The 17650-nt window shown below is 42.8% G+C and overlaps 1 protein-coding gene across 8 annotated transcripts in view; it reads left to right on the top strand.

The window, feature by feature from the left end:
• Meis2 (Meis homeobox 2) overlaps positions 1–17650 on the top strand; it is a 207678-nt gene that overhangs the window by 56513 nt on the left and 133515 nt on the right. For all 8 annotated transcript variants that reach the window (XM_005381188.2, XM_005381187.2, XM_013512565.1 and 5 more), the window contains one exon: positions 4799–4944. In XM_005381188.2, coding sequence (XP_005381245.1) covers positions 4799–4944 — 146 coding nt within the window. The remainder of the gene's footprint in view (positions 1–4798; positions 4945–17650) is intronic.

Below are 17650 nucleotides of genomic sequence, written 5' to 3'. Positions count from 1 at the left end.
AAGAGCATGGGTATAAATCCAGCTAGGGATGCTCTCAAAAGACTTCACAGTCTTAAAGCAGGAGGAGGATGCAGAGATTAGATCCAGGCCTTCAGACACACTGAGTGATAGCAGACTACGGAGAGAGTCCCTGCGTCATAAAGCAGCCGTCCTCCAGAGGAAGTAGGGATCAGAGCCACCTAGACTGCTTGTTCACAGCCGAACTGTTGAGCCTCACAACAATGCTGAGCCTAACATTTCATTTTTTTTCTTGTGTTTTTTGTCTTTCTGAGACAGAGTTTTACTATGTAGTTCAGGCTGGCCTTGAACTCACTTTGTAGCCCAGGTTGGCCTTGAACTCCCAGCAGTCCTACTGCCTGGGCCTCCTGAGTGCTGGGATTACAGGAGTGTGCCACCATGGCTGGCCGCGCCTAACATTTCCGATCCAGTAGGTCGGGAGTAGACCTGAGGATTCGCATTTCTCACCGTTCCTGAGCTGATGCTAAAGCTGCTGTTCCTCATCCTGAGGGCCACTGTTCCTCAGCGTCTCGGTGCTGTTTAACCCGTACCCCCAAAAGATTAGGATGAGGCTGCATGGTGATGAGCAGAGCACAGGCTTTCCTGCAGTGAATGAGGCCCGGGCCAGATTAGAGTCGCTCATTCTGATCACTGGCCCAGTTCACGAGATGAAGGCTGAATTTTAACTTCCTGAGGTTGTCCTGAGGTTGTGTCTTATTTCAAGTTAGGTCATCCAGTTGGGTGGCTTCCAAAAGCCAGTTGAAGAACCAGTGCTGGGCTGACTGTACAAGCAAATTTAAGGAACTTGTTAGAAATACAAATTCTTGGTCTCTGCCCAAGGATATTTTGATTCAGTGGGTTTGGGCTGAGGCCTTGGGACCTGTGTCTTTAACAATCTCCCTTGATCATTTAATCTGCTTCAAATTCATCTTTCCACAGGCCTTGAATATTCCTTCTCATGGTCACATGCTTTATGTTCCCATAACACACATCTGTTTTGAATATTTTGCCCAAAATTTAGACTGTGCCCTTGGTCATAGGATTAGCAACCTTTTGAAAGAAGCATGCTCAGTATTTCTTTAGTTTTTCATCGTCAGAGTTGGCAGTGCCAGTGGAATGGTCTGCGGTCCCGCCAACCCCTCCAACAACCCTGTGCGCACCGAGGGCTTCCAAACAGCACATGTAGAAGCAACTGTGCACATGGGTGACCCCCGCCAACTCTCCAGAGGAGTGGCCGTTAGTTGCTGTAAGAGGACCATGGTTGCCTGGTGTGAGGATTGCCAGGAGAAGAGGGCCTTTGATGAAGGTCACTGATCAGTTCAGTCAATTCAGCCAACAGTGACTGCGTGCCTGCCCCAGTCAGGCATGGAGGTATGCTCTTTGGATAAAAAGATAAACAAGAAACAGTTCTTTTCCTGAAGGATTCCACACTTTTGAATCCTAACATGGGGCTGCCGTGTGTGCCGTTAGTCTTTGTACCTCCTTTGGCGCATCATTACGTGTCTCTCCTCGTGCTCATTGTCAGCAAGGAGCCCTTTTTAACACATTGACTCATCTGGCACATGTACCCAGGATTCACCAGCCATCTTACGTACACACCCGCAAGCCTCAACACAAGGTAACAATACTCACTTTACCAGTTACTAACTCTCGCATCATCTGCAAAATTTTATGATGGGTGGCAGAACACACAGTTACTTTTCAAAAATTTTCTTTATGCTGTTGTTAGCGCTGTATGCTGAAATTTGTTCACAGTCCAGCGGAGGGGAAAACAGTGGTCTTTACTGTTGGATTTGGGAGTGGAAAATTACTCTTTTTATAGAGGTATAAACACTAATATTAAAGTCTTCTGTCTAGTGTCTAGTATCTAGTTATCAATACAAATTTAGACACATTTTTGTTTATACTTCCTTGTTACATGGGATCTAAATTCAAATATTTTACAAAATTTATGTAACATGGACTGCTTTACATTTTAATTCATGTAATGCTGCTGTTTCTTCGGTTTAAGTCACTCATCAGAGGATGCTCGAGCTAGCTATATTTTTTCTTGAGCTAAATATAGTGAGTCATATAGTTTGAAGGCGTTATCAGCCCTCTTTGCTTTTAAACAGAGAAAATGCACCATGGAAATGCTGTCTCTTTCATTTTTGAGGTCATCGATTGGGTTAAAAAGACAAATGTCTTTTTTCATTGAACTTCCTTCAATTAAGCCATTAACCTTTTAAAAATAAGTGTATTCAAAAATCTATCAAAAAAGCTAAATGAGATTTTAACAAAATCCTGACAATTTCAGCTTAAACATATACACAGAAACCATATGTGCTTAGGAAGAAATATATACACACAGGCATTGTTTACAGAGTGTGTTTTTATATTTGGAAGACACTGCAGGAAGAGTTATTCCATACATACATTATCTGAAATGTACATTCAGATAGCCCACATAGATTTTGCATTGAGAGCAAAGACATCTCTATCTGTGGGAGGTAGACAGACAGACAGACTGACTTCAAACTTGCACTTGCAGTGTGGATTTTTTTCCTTTCCTCATCTCCGGGTGCTGCTTTTCAAAATCGCCTCAGGCTACAGAACAGCACCTCAGATCCCCAAGGCCCACTGCCTGGCTCCTAATAGCCACTCTCCATCTGTGTCACATGAACAGCTGATGAGATCGCTCCAGTGTCTGTATTTTGGAGAGCACATCCACCCAGGTTAAAGTGCCGGGGTTGCCAAGGAGCAGTCAGAAGCCATTAGTGTGGGTGAGAATTTGCCTTGCAGCAGTTCCTTGGCATGGTGGAAGCATGTGCACGTATCCCTGTGTGAGTTTGTGTGTGTGTATTCTTGTGTAGGCAACCCCCTGGTGCACATGGGTGTGCAGGAAGGGTAGACAGATGAAAGAAAGACTATATATCCAGTATTCAAAAAGTTAAATGCCTTTGTTTCCCTGTCCACTGATTCATTGTTTGAATATTTGGGGCTCTTTCTTTCACTGTCTCTCTCTTTCTCTCTCTCACTCTTACGTGCTCTCTCTCTCTCTCTCTCTCTCTCTCTCTCTCTCTCTCGCTTTTGCTCTCTCTCATCATAACAGAAGGCAAAGAAAAAGAGAACAGCAACTTCAGGGTCATGCTCTAGTGTTTGGGCAGATGGAAGGGAGCTGCTTTGCCTTGGGGCAGGGTGGTTGTAATGAAGTGGCCTGTCAGTCTGTAAATAGTGAGGGTCATCTCTTCCATGTGATGGAGGGTATCGCATTGCAGTGAAAATGGAAATGTCAATAAAATTAATCTGCCAGCTCTTTGCTGTGGTTTTTCTGCTTCTCTGGTCAAAGAAGGTTGAGGGGTTTTTTCAGCAAGAAAGGAAAAGAACAGGTACAGGGAAGCCCACAGAGCAGACCCAGAAGTTAGAAAGCCAGGGACCCAGTGGGCAGGAAGTCTGCGTTGTAGCACAGTCCGACCCGGGGAGGAGGGAGTGGGTCTGAGAAAGAACCGGCAGATCTACAGCATTCCTTGGGAAGCTACAGAGCATCCAGCTCAGGCTACATTGAGCACAGAGTTTATTGTTTTAGGCTTTCTTAGACAAGGTTTTTACTTAGCATGGGATTTATGGCATTTACTGCTAATGAATGTCTATTCTTAAATTACAAAAACCCCCATCTCAGTGCAATTCCCAGATGTTCTTCTAGGACCCCAGCTTCTTAAACACCAGCAGGGAGCATAAACTCTCCACTTCTCTGTTTTCCTCTTTCGTGTGGCTCCAGGCTAATGATGTGCAAGGAAAACACAGCCATCTATAAAGCCCCAGTGCTGTCCCCGTATTCTTCATTTATTTTGCATTTGATTATGCCACAAGTCGGATCTTGTTTCTTTCCTTTTTTTAAAGTTATTAGTTCAAATATTAATGTAGGGATGTGGCATATATTGCTGGTCTTGATTGATGCCTTCCCAAAAACAGGAAGACGTGCTCGTATGAATTTTAAGAAAGTAGGGGTCCTGCAATGCCTTGCCAGAAGAGTTTTTCAGATACATAATTTAGATGCCCTCCAGGCAGGCTTTCAAGGCATTTTTGCTGGAGGGCAAGAAAAAATAACTATGACTGTTAAAAGTAAATGATTTTTGCTAATGCACAATTAATGCCAGAGAAAAGCACAGAAGAGAAAGATGTTGATAGAAACTTCTGATTAAGTGAGTGCCCTACCTTGATGTGAACCCCCTCCCCCCACATGATAATGATCAGCAGTGCAGAGAGCTAAAAGTTTTCATGTCATGCAAATGCCGAGTGCAGGGTCACACTGGGAGTGTGTGAAGGTGTGTGCTCAAGAGGTGACAGGATCTAGGAGGGGCTGAGCAGGCAGTGCGTTATGTGCAATCAACAGTGACACAGTTACTGTCACCTATGCAGGCAGCCAGGAATATATAGACTACAGAACATTTAACTTGATTATCCTACAGTATGTGTGCGCTATGGGCATGGGGCCGGATTGCCGCTGAATGGGTTTTCTGATGGTGGTTTTCCCACATTGGATTCCATAATTGACAAAGAGCTACTGCACTGTGTCAAGGACACAATTATAATTGAATTAATGATATGGGCAAGTGTGAGACACACAAAATTAACATTTGAAGAGGCCTGGTTTAATTTTGTCTTTTACATATTTGTGTCTCCAATTATACTTTAATGAAAGAGCATATACCCGCTTAATGGATTCCTTTCAACAAGCTTAGCCGAGCTCGTCATTAGCCGCACACTGTTGTTGGCGCTCTTGCTATGTTTTCTCTAATGCATCTTCGTTTCTTTTTACCAGGGGATGGTTTAGACAACAGTGTAGCTTCACCGGGCACAGGTGACGATGACGATCCAGACAAGGACAAAAAACGCCAGAAGAAAAGAGGCATTTTCCCCAAAGTAGCAACAAATATCATGAGAGCGTGGCTCTTCCAGCATCTCACAGTAAGTCAAGATGAAAGAGCAACAAAGTTTTTCTTGCTTCGCTAAATTCTCCTAGCAAGTTAGACTGTCTCCTTCAGCTATAAAAAACATAACAGGGTGCTTGTTTTCCTTCTTAAAATCTGATGACTAGTAGAGCAGTTGAGGGTCTGTCAAAACATAGCCAGAACGTCGAGGCCAGCAGAGGACTTTATTCAAAGTGGCCTAGGCCCATAAACAGACTGCATAAGTAAATTTGTTATTTATGCTAGAAGAGAGTAATTTCAGATGATGCAACCACAAGCAAAGGACACTGCTGTAAGGAGCTCACAGACGTCAACGTTGCTGATTATAGTACTAGTGAGAGCTGTCTCCTCTCAGAGGCAGAAGAGCCCCTTGCCACACGCATTCTCCGGCTCACAGCATCAGGTGCAACTTTGCTCCTTGAAGCAGTTTGCAAATGTGCGATGTGTTCCTACGCCAAATAAAGACAGTCATAGGTACTAAAAGGCCTTTGTTTGTACAGTGGGAATTAAAGGTTATTTTTCACCGGTTCAAGTCCATTATCTTGAAAGTGAACCCCGTTCACTTCTGGGAAGGGATGAAGGATGCGCAGTATTTTTAAAGTAACAACTTACCTGTGTCCTCCTTTATGCAACTGGTTTTATGTGTCAGTACATACTGTTGACTGTAAGACTCTTGTGACAAAAAAAAATGACATTATATTTTTACAGAGAAACTGGATGTGCTTATATTTTACTGTCCACTTATATATTCTGAGAAAATGCAAGAGATTTCAGAGGATGTTTCATGCTATCATATTGTTTTCAGATCATTCTATTTAGGCGAATGCTTTAAAAATAGTGACATGTTGGAAGCTGAAGGTCTTCCTTGATTATCCAACTTGTGTATCGCCATGCTGAATGACATTAGTTACAGTGTCATGAGTCCAGGACAAGGTTCCACTTTTATTTATGGCGGTGGCTGCAGACCTGCTCTTCTCACAAAGCGACAGAGGCCAAAGGGTGGGGCGGTGGTGGGGAGGGAGAAGTGATAGATTCACATTCCTAAATCGGCCATCTTAATGTAAGGACATTAGTAGCAAACTAAGGTGTATCGATCGGCCCGCGGTGTCAGGATTAGCTGGGAGACCGACAAGGCGGCCGTGGTGGTGGTTATTCTTGCCTAGGAGCTATGGCCATTTCAAAGGTCAGGGCCCTGCACCGACTCGGCTCAGAGGAATTAGACAGAACATGCGGTCTCTGGGCTGATTACTTAACCAAAGACAAAATAATGAGTCCTAAGCAAATACTGACTAATTGAAAGGGCTGTAAATCCATTACATATTGGTCAGGGATAATCAGGAGTATTTAATCACTTTTATCTATTCAGGAGCACTGAAGCTGCAACAGCAAAGCCCTGAACCTTGCCATGTGGTTATTATTCTCATCATTATCAAAATTACTTCACAGCTGTTCTCTGCTACATCACCTCAGCTGGAGATTTACTAACCTGTAAAATGTTTTTAATTTGGAAGTCGAGTGAGTGTGAGGGGAGGGGTTTCTCATTTTTACCCTGAGGTTTGTTCGGTTAGAGTAGCAAGTAGGAAAGGTGGTGTAGCTGCGGAGGGCAGGCGAGCTGCTTCTCCTGCCCGGGCTCACCTGACCGGGCTCCTTCCTCTGTGTTCTCTCCTGCTCGGCCTTTCTTCGTTGAAAATAAAGACTCCCAGCAGTTGCTTTCCAAGCAGACATCTGCCTGTGTTTTCAGCCTCTCTCTCTCAGCAAAAGCCATGCCACAGAATAAGCAGCACCTTGGAGAATTTAGCTGCTCTGTTTACGAATGAGTAACCTGAAATTCAGAAAGGGAAACGACTAGGTGAAGGTCAAACTGAGTCCAGGACCTAACCCTTCTGAGCCACTAAGTTGGTGTTTTTCACACACAGCATTATGACCTTTGCTAAAATCATTACTATCTTTAGTAGTTGCATAGAAATCTCGCAGCCTCTGCCATCAATACTCTCAGTCAGTGGGGACTTGAAGACTCTGAAAAAAGCCAAGTGTTTACTTGTTTTTAAACTTCACTGCACCCCCAGCCTTTCTGGATAGAGCAGACATCCTGCCCCTGTTCCTGAGCAGACTGTCGTGTGGTCGTATTGGGAGTCCTTGGGAGACTTCTTGTCTTCTCCTCATGGTGCCTCACTACGGTCTGCCTATCTGGGACTGCGTCACCAGGACAGTGGCTACAGGCTGAGCATGGTGGCTGGCCAATGGGTCCTGGCCCCTCTGGATCTCCTGTGCTATACATCAACTGTAAGAACTTACCCGCCCCCCCACAGAAGAGCTTTCATACAGTCATGGACACATAAAGGTTCTGCGTAGAAGTCTCTGTCCAACTAAAATGTTTAATGTGTGGTTTTCCTTGTTTAGGGAGAGAGGGCTCGAATAACCTGGGCCCGGGAGTCAGGAAGCCTGCATTTCTTTCTTTTTTTTTGGTACCGGAAATCAAACTCAGGACCTTGCTCTTGCTGGGCAGCCCCTGTGCCACTGAGCTATATCCCCGGCCCAGGAAGCCTGCGTTTCAAGTTCAGTTTTCCTCCCCACTGGCCAGTGAAATCCATTAAGTTCTTTGGACATTTCCTCTCCCCGGTTTTCAAATCAGAGGGATGCATTGCCACATCTCTAAGCATCTTTCCTATGCCTCTCTGTTTTGGTTCTGCTCAGGAACATTAGTCAGAGCAATGGCGTGTCCCAGCCTCATGGTCGTCCTTTCCTCTCCTTCCTCCGTTCTTTCTACTTTTCGCCAAGTGCTGTATTTCTCTCCGGCCCGTGACCTTCTTTTACAACTTGCCCCTTTCGTTACTTTCCCTGCTGGCTTTGTCTCCCATCCTCTCTGCCCCGCTCTACCTCTTCTGCACTCCCTTGTGTCTTAAGGAAATTCTCCCAGCTTTCCCTTTGAAACTGCTTCTCCCTCCATCCACTCTAACCCCCGCGGCAGAGAAGAGGTTCAGTAACTTTGATGAGGATGGTCCTGTAAAACTTCTACTTTCCAGTCTTTAATGAGCTGAAAGATTTACTCGGCTGTAATTCTGAGCTCAGAAACCAAGAATACAGACCCCTAACTAGCGACATGTTAATTTAGTCTTCTTTTCTTACATGCACTAACAGGCATGAGGAAGTCCTTGGAAATAGAGATGCCCCAGTATATTTTTCTGTCATTTAATTAATTTCAACTTTCAAAGTGAAATGTTGGCTTGAGCTCCCTGAAAATAGATGTCGCCTAAATTATTATTTCATGTAAATTTCTTTACAAGTGCATGATTCAATGTGCATTCCTCCATTATGAGTCTCTTTAACATTATTTCAAACTGGTCTGCTCCCTTTTGTGCAGTATGACCTGTTCTTGTATTACAATAATCCCCGATGTACCCTTTTTTCTTTCTTTTTTTTTTTTTAAAAAAAGAAGCTAATTGAATTATCTCATTATTTTAATTTGTTAAGCAAATGTATTTTGCATCTCAGGATGTGTTCTTAAAGAAGGGGGCTGCGAAGGCTTTGCCCCCTGAATAGGCCATTGGCCCATTTTGACATTCATGCATTCATTAACTAGCAGAACATAAAAGAACTCTGGTTGTATTTTTTTTTTCCAAACACCCAACCAGCATGGAGCAACTTTTCCCAATAAGCCACAGGGGTCTCTCTACATATGTTCTCAACTGCAAGCTATTGTCACCTATTCTGAATACCTCAAAAGGCCCAGAGGGGGAAAAAACCCACCTCAACAAAGGCTAACTGTAGCAATTGTTAAGTCTTAGTCTCAATATGACAAAAATCATTAACCCTCGGTTTTCTTAGAAGAACAAATTCCACTTCAACTGTAGCAGTTAAAACAATCTGTCAAATTCCTACATACAACCAACTTTAGGGGACAAGGTAACAAATTTGTTGATAAGTGATTATATTGAAGTAAATATTTAAATTAAATCCAACGGGGAACTTTGAAAACTAAGCTATTTGATCAAGAGTTTCCATATTGAAGGTCAAGCACTTAGAATTTTCTTAATCTGGAGTTAAATAATTTCTTTCTAGTTTTGAGTACCTATTTCCAAAATATCCTTTTAAAATTCCCTTTTAAAACTCTCATGATATTAATGAAATCAGTTCATAGTTTTTAAAATAAATTCAACTAGTCAAAACATTATTTAAACCATTACCTTCTTCCACTAGCTGATGGCTCTGCTAGGCTTCTTGGGCTAAGGAATCTAGAGAAGATTGAAGAAAGAATCTGTTGGAAATGTGTGTGCTTTGGCTGGAAAGTATCCAGTAGCCAAAAGAAAAAGATTTAAAAAGAAACCTAGGGAGATCCTAGGCAAGTACAGTCCTTTCACTAACACATAGAGATTATGATATCAGAAAAGTAAGCCTGCCATTACAGCTGTTTTCATTTGATTTGAAAGATAGTTAAAGGAAGAAGCGGTGAGAAAGAGTGCCCCGGCTGGCAGTTCATTTACAACCAGGAAGAACTCCTCCATGTCAGGAAGGCCATGGTGGCTCAGGCAGGCTCTCAGTGGGCACCTCTGTGTGCCGCTTTCTAGAGTTCCCCTTGCTGTGCTGCCAGGAATGCATTTGACCATGAAGAGACGCAGGGTTCGCATCCACGGGAAACCCTACCTGCTCATCCCAGTGTCTGACTGAAAGTCCTCCGTGAAACTACAGAGATAGAACTCACACTGAGATGTGGGATTCTTTTTTTTTTTAAAGACATGTGTACTGGATCAGAAGCAAGTTTTACTTCAGTGTGATATAGTATCACACATCCTTCCAGGTACCACAGGCTTCTGCTCAGGGGCACTAGCCCTTGTCCTTGGAAAGCTGTTTTTTTTCCCTACCTGTGGGTACAGGAGAGAGAGATGAAGCCTGTGGCTCAGTGTGTACCTTTTCACTCCTTGCTTATTAGAATGCATTTGATGGGATTTGGTAAAGACCTAGATTTATTAATAAAAATAAGTGTTAATGTACATTGTGCTACAGAGGCAGAACACCCAAGTTATGAGTAATACAGCCGTCTCTTCCATTAGAAGACTGGATCTCTCTTCTCCTGTTTCTTCAATGCTGTGTAACAGTAGACTTACTCATTTCAGGTTTGTTATTGTACTGTGTATGTGTATACATGTGTGTGCGCATGTGTGCATGCACATACACACACACACACACACACACACACACACACACACCAGGGAGAGACCTAGATGCTTTCCCTTTTAGTTAGTCTTTTTATTTTGGGCAGATCCAAGTGGCTTCTTTTCTTGAAAGAGGGAGTCCTGTGTGTAGGTTAAGAGCCCAGAGTCTGGAATATGCAACAGACCATTTTGTGTAAAAAGTGTTCAGGCCCCGGCCTGACTCTTCTAGTAAGTATTTACTATAAATTAACTATAATTCTTAGTTTAATTTAGTTTGGGGCAGTTACTGGGAGTGAGACTCAGGAGCACTCTACACTGAACTCTAGTCCCTCTTATTTTTTATTCTGAGACAGCGTTTTGCTAAATTGTGCAGGTTTTGCTAATTGTCCAAGCACTGAACTTGCAATGCTCCTGCTCTAGCCCCCTCATTGTGGTGATTGTAGGAGCACACTACCACGCCTGACTAGCTTAATCTCGCAGAGTGGATTGCTGCAGCTCTGACCAATGCACATGGGCATCTGATGTTTCCATACCCTTTCCTGGTACTGTCGGAGTTAAGGAGACCAGATTTTTTCCAAAATAAATCGCACACATCTCTAGTAGGAGAGAAAATGGTCTAAATGCCGTCTAAAGCCTTGTCAACATTTAATGGCTGCTCATGGATGGTCAGTCAGAGTATGAGAGAGGGAGAGAGCAAGAGAGGAAAGAGGGTGTTAGAGAGAGCGGTGGTGCGCACTGGTGAGCCTCCCGAGGTGGTTGGAGGTCGGAGAAGAAACTGATTATAGCGTAGTTCAGAATGCCTCTGTGGGCCCTTTTCACATCGTTCCCGGCATTCCAGTTTCACAGAACGTAGACCTGCTTTCTCAGAGTGGTGAGGTCTAGACTCTGCTAGACCATGGCATGATTTTGTTGTTGTTGTTGTACCAGGAATTGACATGCGTGATTTTTTAAGGGCATCACCAAGTGTGAAATCAGAAAACTTGGGTTTCAACTCTCTCACCTGGGATAAATTATTCAGCTGCTCTGAACCTCGTTCTACCTTTGGAAGGCAAATGGTAAATACCTGACCTACTTCGCTGGGAGGGTTTCCCGTGTGGCTCAAATGGCGCACTGAGTTTGTGAACTCTAACCCGCTGTACTATGTCAAGTGCTTTGAGTTTCAGTTGTATATTTGGGTTTCTGTAAGTTTTTGACCTCTAGTAGTTCCCAGAATCATGAGGGTTACATATTTAGCACTGCCCAGTGTGATCGTCTTTACCCCAGTTTCTCCACTTGTCTATTTCCAAAAAGGTATCCTGTATCCTGAAGATATTGTGACAATTTCTGGTCTTTGACATCATTTTAAGACCCTTGAGTGGTTATTCAGATCAGCATTTCATGGATATTAGTTATTGCTACTTGGAAATTAATGCCTTCATGATTCTGACATGGACCTACAGCACTTAATGCTAATAGTTATGAGCCAAGTTAATACCAAGTAGGAAATACTGACCTTACTTGTTCCACGAGCAATGAGATGGCCTTTGCTCTATTCAGAGATGCAAATGTGCCCTGAACACAAGTGGGGCTCCTGAGCCAACATGGAAATGCATGTGCAGTGCACACGGCTGAAAGGCTGGGAGAGGTATTCCCGCAAACATGCCTTGGAGTGAGACCGCCTTTGCATTGTTTTTTTTTTTCTTACCGAAAGAAAACATCTGTGAGTTATTTCAATGGAACTTTATACTGGTGATTGCCTGAACTGGTGTCATCTCTGTTGAATTTCAGGAAATGATGTCACAATGCATTAAATAACAATGCTGGGTGATTTATTTTTCTTGTGGACATGCTGTCCTAAGCATTCCTCTTCTTTTGCAGTGTTTCCAATTAACTGTAAGCTTGAGAGTTCGTCCTATTACATAATGATTTTGAGGGCTACGGGCAGAAGATTGGGGTGGGAAGAATAGTCATTCCAGAGGTTTCTGAGGCTCAGATCTGATGACGCATCCATCATGCCCTTACTGGGACAGGAGGGTACTGAACCCAGGGCTGTGATCACCAGGGGCTGTACAGCGGTGCTGGTTGGTTTTAAAGAACATCTGGAAAGGGAAGCCTGCGTGTTCTGTACTGGCTGACCAGAGAACCTCTAGAAAACTGTAATAGCAACCTCCGTACTGTAGCTTCTGCCTTTATCAGAGTTTCTGCTTACTCCTTTCTTCCGTGAAGAATAGAAGATATAAGTCAATTCTGTGGGCCATCTGTAGTTGTTTTTACCATTTCTCAAATTAAAGAGACAGGCCAAAAATTTAATGTGGTGTTGAATCTTAGAAACTCCTCTAGAAGAAAGAAAAGCATGACTGAGTTGACATTGTCTGTCCGGGGTGGGGGTGCATCCCGCCACACTGCAGCTTTTCTCTTGTGGTCCCAATCTGGGGTTTAGAATGAGGGCTTATGCATGGTCCAGACTTCTTTGGGGTTTAGGAAGCAACTTTTGTCCACATGGTTCTGAATCACACGAAGGCAGGCATTTCTGCAGTGCAGGCACAGTGGCTTTTCATGAGGGGGATGAGATGCAGGGGTCTCCCTGGTGTTAAAACATTTCAAAAAATGACAAGACTATTTTGAAATACATTAGGCAATCCCATTTACAAAGGAGTGAGGTAAAAGTATTAACTACCTGACTAGGAGCTGACAGGCTCCCCGCCCCCTCGCCCAGTACTGGGGATTGAACCCACAGTCTTTCCACTGAGCTACATCCCCATTCCTTTTTATTTTCTTTTGAGGCAGGGTCTTGTTGAGTCACTGAATTGCCCAGGCTGGACTTAAACTTGCCATCTTTCTGCCTCAGTCTCCCAAATAACTGAGACTGCAGACATGACACTGTGCCCAGCCTGACAGACCTTTTATAGAAATCAGTAGAGGATAGAGCATAGATGGTTTTCGGGGCACTGAAATGATACTGTACCACGTCACAATGGTAGACACATGGCATTGTACATTTATCCAAACCCACAGCGTGTGCACCACCAAGAATGATCCCCACTGTAAACTAAGGTCTCCAAGTGATAACAGTGCATTTGTGTAGGTCCATTGACTGTACCGAATGTAGCACTCTAGTGGGAGATATTGAGGAGTGGGTGTGTGTGGAGCTATGTGCGTGTGGAGGAAGTGTATATAAGGGGAATCTCTGTTCTTTCCTCTCAGTTTTGCCATGAAGCTAAAATTAATCTAAAAATTAGTCTATTTTTAAAAAATAAGTAATTGAGTGAGAAGATTGAAGAATGAAATGCTTATTAAATTACCATCAAAAAGAAACTAAAATAATTATTAGCACAAAGTTTAGCACCCAGCCTCATAAAATATCACTTGAAGAATAATTGTTTCAAAATACGTTAAAGCATTCAAAGAGATTGGGAATTGAGGACCCTTGAATAAAGGAAAATAGAAGGCATGTGCATATCTGAATATTCAGCTATTTAAAAACTCTAAGAATAGAGTACCATTAAATGCTGCTTAGTGAAATCCCTGAATATTCATTCAAATCATAGCAAAAATTTCCATTTCTTCATTCCACATGACCACAGTTTGCAAGAGCATTTGATGGAGAGGCGGAGTTATTGGGAATTAAAGGCCAAATGGAGTGGGTTGGGAGAACACTGACTGTCCCATAGCTTTGGTACGAGACAGGGTCACACAGTGACCTTAACGTTCAGCACTGATTCTGACTTCAGCATGTTCCTACTCAGATTTCAGAGGACTCCTGGAGAAGTCCTGCTTCCTCTGTGCTGTAGTCTGTTTTTGCAATTTGGAACAGATTATGGAGTGTAAAGACGATATCTAGCCCACTGCTCCTGCTAAGGAGCAGAGATTTGGGAAGGAGGCATTAGATTGGTGGAGTGGAATGTGCCTTGTTACATGTATGTGGTGCAAGCCGCTTTCTGAATTGGTTGGGAGCACTTGTTTGCAGTACGTAGAGCAATCACTGGCACCCATTAGAGGTGTATTATCCTCTTAAAACATACTAGTAATGCCATTTCCAGGCTTGTGCATTTGCTGTTCATATTTTGAACTGAAGGGTCTCACATCTGCCAGAACAAATTTAAATTGCTTTTATCTAGTAGTGGCTAAGTTGTCAAGTCACAATATAATGGCAGATAATTTTTCTTAAACTTTAGTTTTACTTCTTGATTGTAATAGATAACATGAATATTCACTGAATCTGACTTTAATGTCCTCACACACGCACAAGTTAGAACTGAAGAGAGTACTATTGTGGGATTCTGGAATGATGAGATGAACAGATATTATTATCTAGTTATTCTAAACATTATAGAAAATTAACATGGGTCTGTGATCAACCCTCTTCTAATCACCCCCTGAATTTACTGATATGTCATTTGTGTAACTTGGCCGAATAATGTGCTCTTCTCATGAATTCCTGCTCCAAACCTGTTTCCACTCTTGATTTTGATACTCCAGGATCACATTATAACAGAACTGTTTATATGTATGTATATATTTCCCCATCATTCCCAGACAGTCACAGATACCTCAGAATTAATTTTGGCTTGAAAAAACATGGCAACTCCATATTTTCGTAATTTAGGAAGAGATACTGTCATGACTTTGGTCATAATACTATAGAAAAATGGCTTATTTCTCTCAGGAATATGTGATGTGCCCCCATTATAAACTGATGTAAACTATATGACAATGTGCTAGGAGTGGCACTACACTGGTCTTTTAAAAAGAAAATGGTTTTTATCAATAGAAGAGTTGAATACTGGATTATTCCCTGTAGGTTTGGTGACGTGTTGGAGCTCTCCATAAAAGCAGTCTTATTTTTTCCCCATGGTGAAAAGTTATAGGCTCCATTTCAGCATTTCAGGATACCTGCAGGCAGCTCATGAGTCTTTGCACTTGTCTTAAACTGTTTCACAGAGATTTGGAAAAAAGGTGTTGGAGAGCATGGGAATACAGGGTCATTATTAGTCAATTATAGGCTCAGTGTTCGCATTTGCTTCTGCAGAGCCATAAGTTGAGGCCTGTATTATAAAATCTTACTGATTACTTGGTGGCTGTTTGTTTGATGAGCACCCCTCTATGACTTAGTCCCAAAGCTTTTATGTTCTCTGATAAACTGTCTAAGTGCTTGTGTGCCTAAATGTCCATGTGGAAAGGCATATATGTAATATATACATATACACACATATAGAATACATATATAATATGTAACACGCAGGAGTATATATAACACATGTAATATATAATTCATATATAATATATGTCTATTATACATACTTTTCAGGGCAAATTTGAAGAAAAAGTGACATAGTGACATAATGCTCACTGGTCCTTGCATACTTCTCTCACTGCTACTCCCAAATACCCTCATGCTTATTTAAAGTCAGATAATCAGTTAAAGAAAGTGGTGTTTAAATGCTCATGAATCTCAGGTGGGACTCTTTTGGAATAGACAACGGAAATGTTTATAATTAATTAAAGAAAACAAAATCAGTGATTTTCCTCCCTTTAAGTAGTGAGGACACTCTTATTTTTCTGTGTTTACAAAAACAAAACTTTCTGGCCACAGCGAAGTCAGTCTTTATATTTATACGGCTATGTACCGGAGGCGGTGAAATTGGGACCAAACAGGATTCCTTGACGCAAGTCCTCAGCCTGTTTCAGCCCGTTGCTGCCCAGGATCTGTAACGCCACTCCTTTAAGTTACACCAGTGTCTGTTTCTCACCTTACTGCCTTGAGGATTAGCTGAGACTAGAAGTAGTCCTTTGAAAAGGGCAAGATACTATGCAGGTATCCAGTTATGTCCATCAATGTTCTCATCTAATCCCCTGGAATAATTTATTTGCTCTCTCTTAGCTCTATGAAACCTGAACTTGCATATAGGTAAAACACTCATCAGAGAAAAACACTGTACTTGTGTCTTTGGACCTCAGTTTGGGAGATCAAACCCTACAGATAGCATGCCGTGCCCAGGAAAGGGGCAGAAGTCTCACAGACCACGGACAGCATGTGTGGCCTAGTTGCGGTGGGATCCGGAAAGTAGACATGATATTTAAAGATGTGCACACTCAAGTTTATCAGAAAGCACTAGGGGACTGCAAATTAACCTCTAAATAAACTTATTCTTGGTTGCGTTGTTCTAGCATTCAGACAAACCAAGAGAGGATTTGGACATCTTTGCCCATAGCTGTTTGTCCTGACAGTTAAGTGGTCACTAGCCTGCCGTGGTTCATGCTGGTCATGCTGGTGTCAAGAGCAGTTTTACATCTCTAAACTGACATCGCATAGCCCCAGTGTAGGGAAGGTGAAGGAATCCTGTGCTAGGTGCTAAATTAGCTCATCACAGCAATAGACTCATAGGATTATAATTTTATCCCTGAGGAAATTTCAACCTGGATGCTAAATCAGTTGCCCTTCAGTTTTTCAATCAGATCTTCAAATATTGCAACTCTTTAGACAGAATCTGCTTTGGCAGAAGCATAAACCAGGAACAGGTGACCACTGAGGAAACGTTTGAAAGGTACATTGAGGTTTAGATCAGCTAACCAGATGTCTGGGTTGAGAAATTTCTGTGAAGTTGGTTGTGGCAGTGCAATAGTTTGACAGTAGAGGCTGAACTTCATAGAGGTAATGTTTGAAACTCTGGGACTGGATAAAGGTTAGTAAGAGAGAGAGTACAGACAAAGAGAAGGGAGTTAGGGTCCTTTGAGAGACTACATTAAAGGGTTAGGGAAGAGAGTAATGAACAGAAATGAAGACCAATATGAACATAACAAAATGATGTGGGATGGGAAGGAATTTCAAGGTAGGGGAAGTAGATTCTGTAGAAAGATCAAGGACAGTGATGACTAAAAATAAGCCTTTGCATTTGGCACTCAAGGGTCATGGTCTACCTTTGAATTCTGGAAGCTGAAGAGTAAACTGGTGAAGTTGGGAGGGAACCAAGGAAGAACAGAAGACAAGGGCTTGGAGTTGAGGGTTTCAGCAGAGGTGTGTCAGTTGGGTCAGGTGCAGAGCAGAAGGGAGGGACCCAGAGGGGAGGCTGGCGTGAAGGTGTGAGGCAGAGAGAATGACAGTGGGTTATGCAGTCTCAGGAGGAAAAAGATGGGAGATCAGCACTCAGCTGGGTGGAACAGTGAGATGGAACACACGTTTTATGGGGATGCTGGATGGGGCTTCTCCAAAGCAGGCCTGGGAGCTCTGTAGGGTGTGACAGGGGTCAGTGCATAGGTACAGCCTGGGGGCAGAGACCCTGGGTGGAATGATCTCTCCATATTGTGTCATCCTTTCTCAGACCGGGCCAGGAAGCGGGAGCAAGAAGGATGACAGCAGATAGTAGGACAGACCTAACTAAGCCTGGCCTGACGTCACGCTGCACAGGGATAGTCCACGGAATTCTTTCAGTGAGGGACAGGAAGTTTCCAGTTAGATACGCTTTCCTGGGAGTAGGGCAGGAAAGCAAATCTGCAGTTCATCTGAGTAATACAGTGTCTAAGAGAAGTCAAGATATTTTTGAAAAAGAAAAATGTGGGAGATCTTGTACTAATAAA

The sequence above is a fragment of the Chinchilla lanigera genome, unplaced genomic scaffold (assembly GCF_000276665.1).
Source record: "Chinchilla lanigera isolate Chin_1 unplaced genomic scaffold, ChiLan1.0 scaffold00015, whole genome shotgun sequence".
In the NCBI taxonomy this organism is placed as follows: domain Eukaryota; kingdom Metazoa; phylum Chordata; class Mammalia; order Rodentia; family Chinchillidae; genus Chinchilla; species Chinchilla lanigera.
The sequence above is the reverse complement of the archived record's forward strand: the minus strand, read 5'-3'. Positions and strand labels throughout refer to the sequence as shown.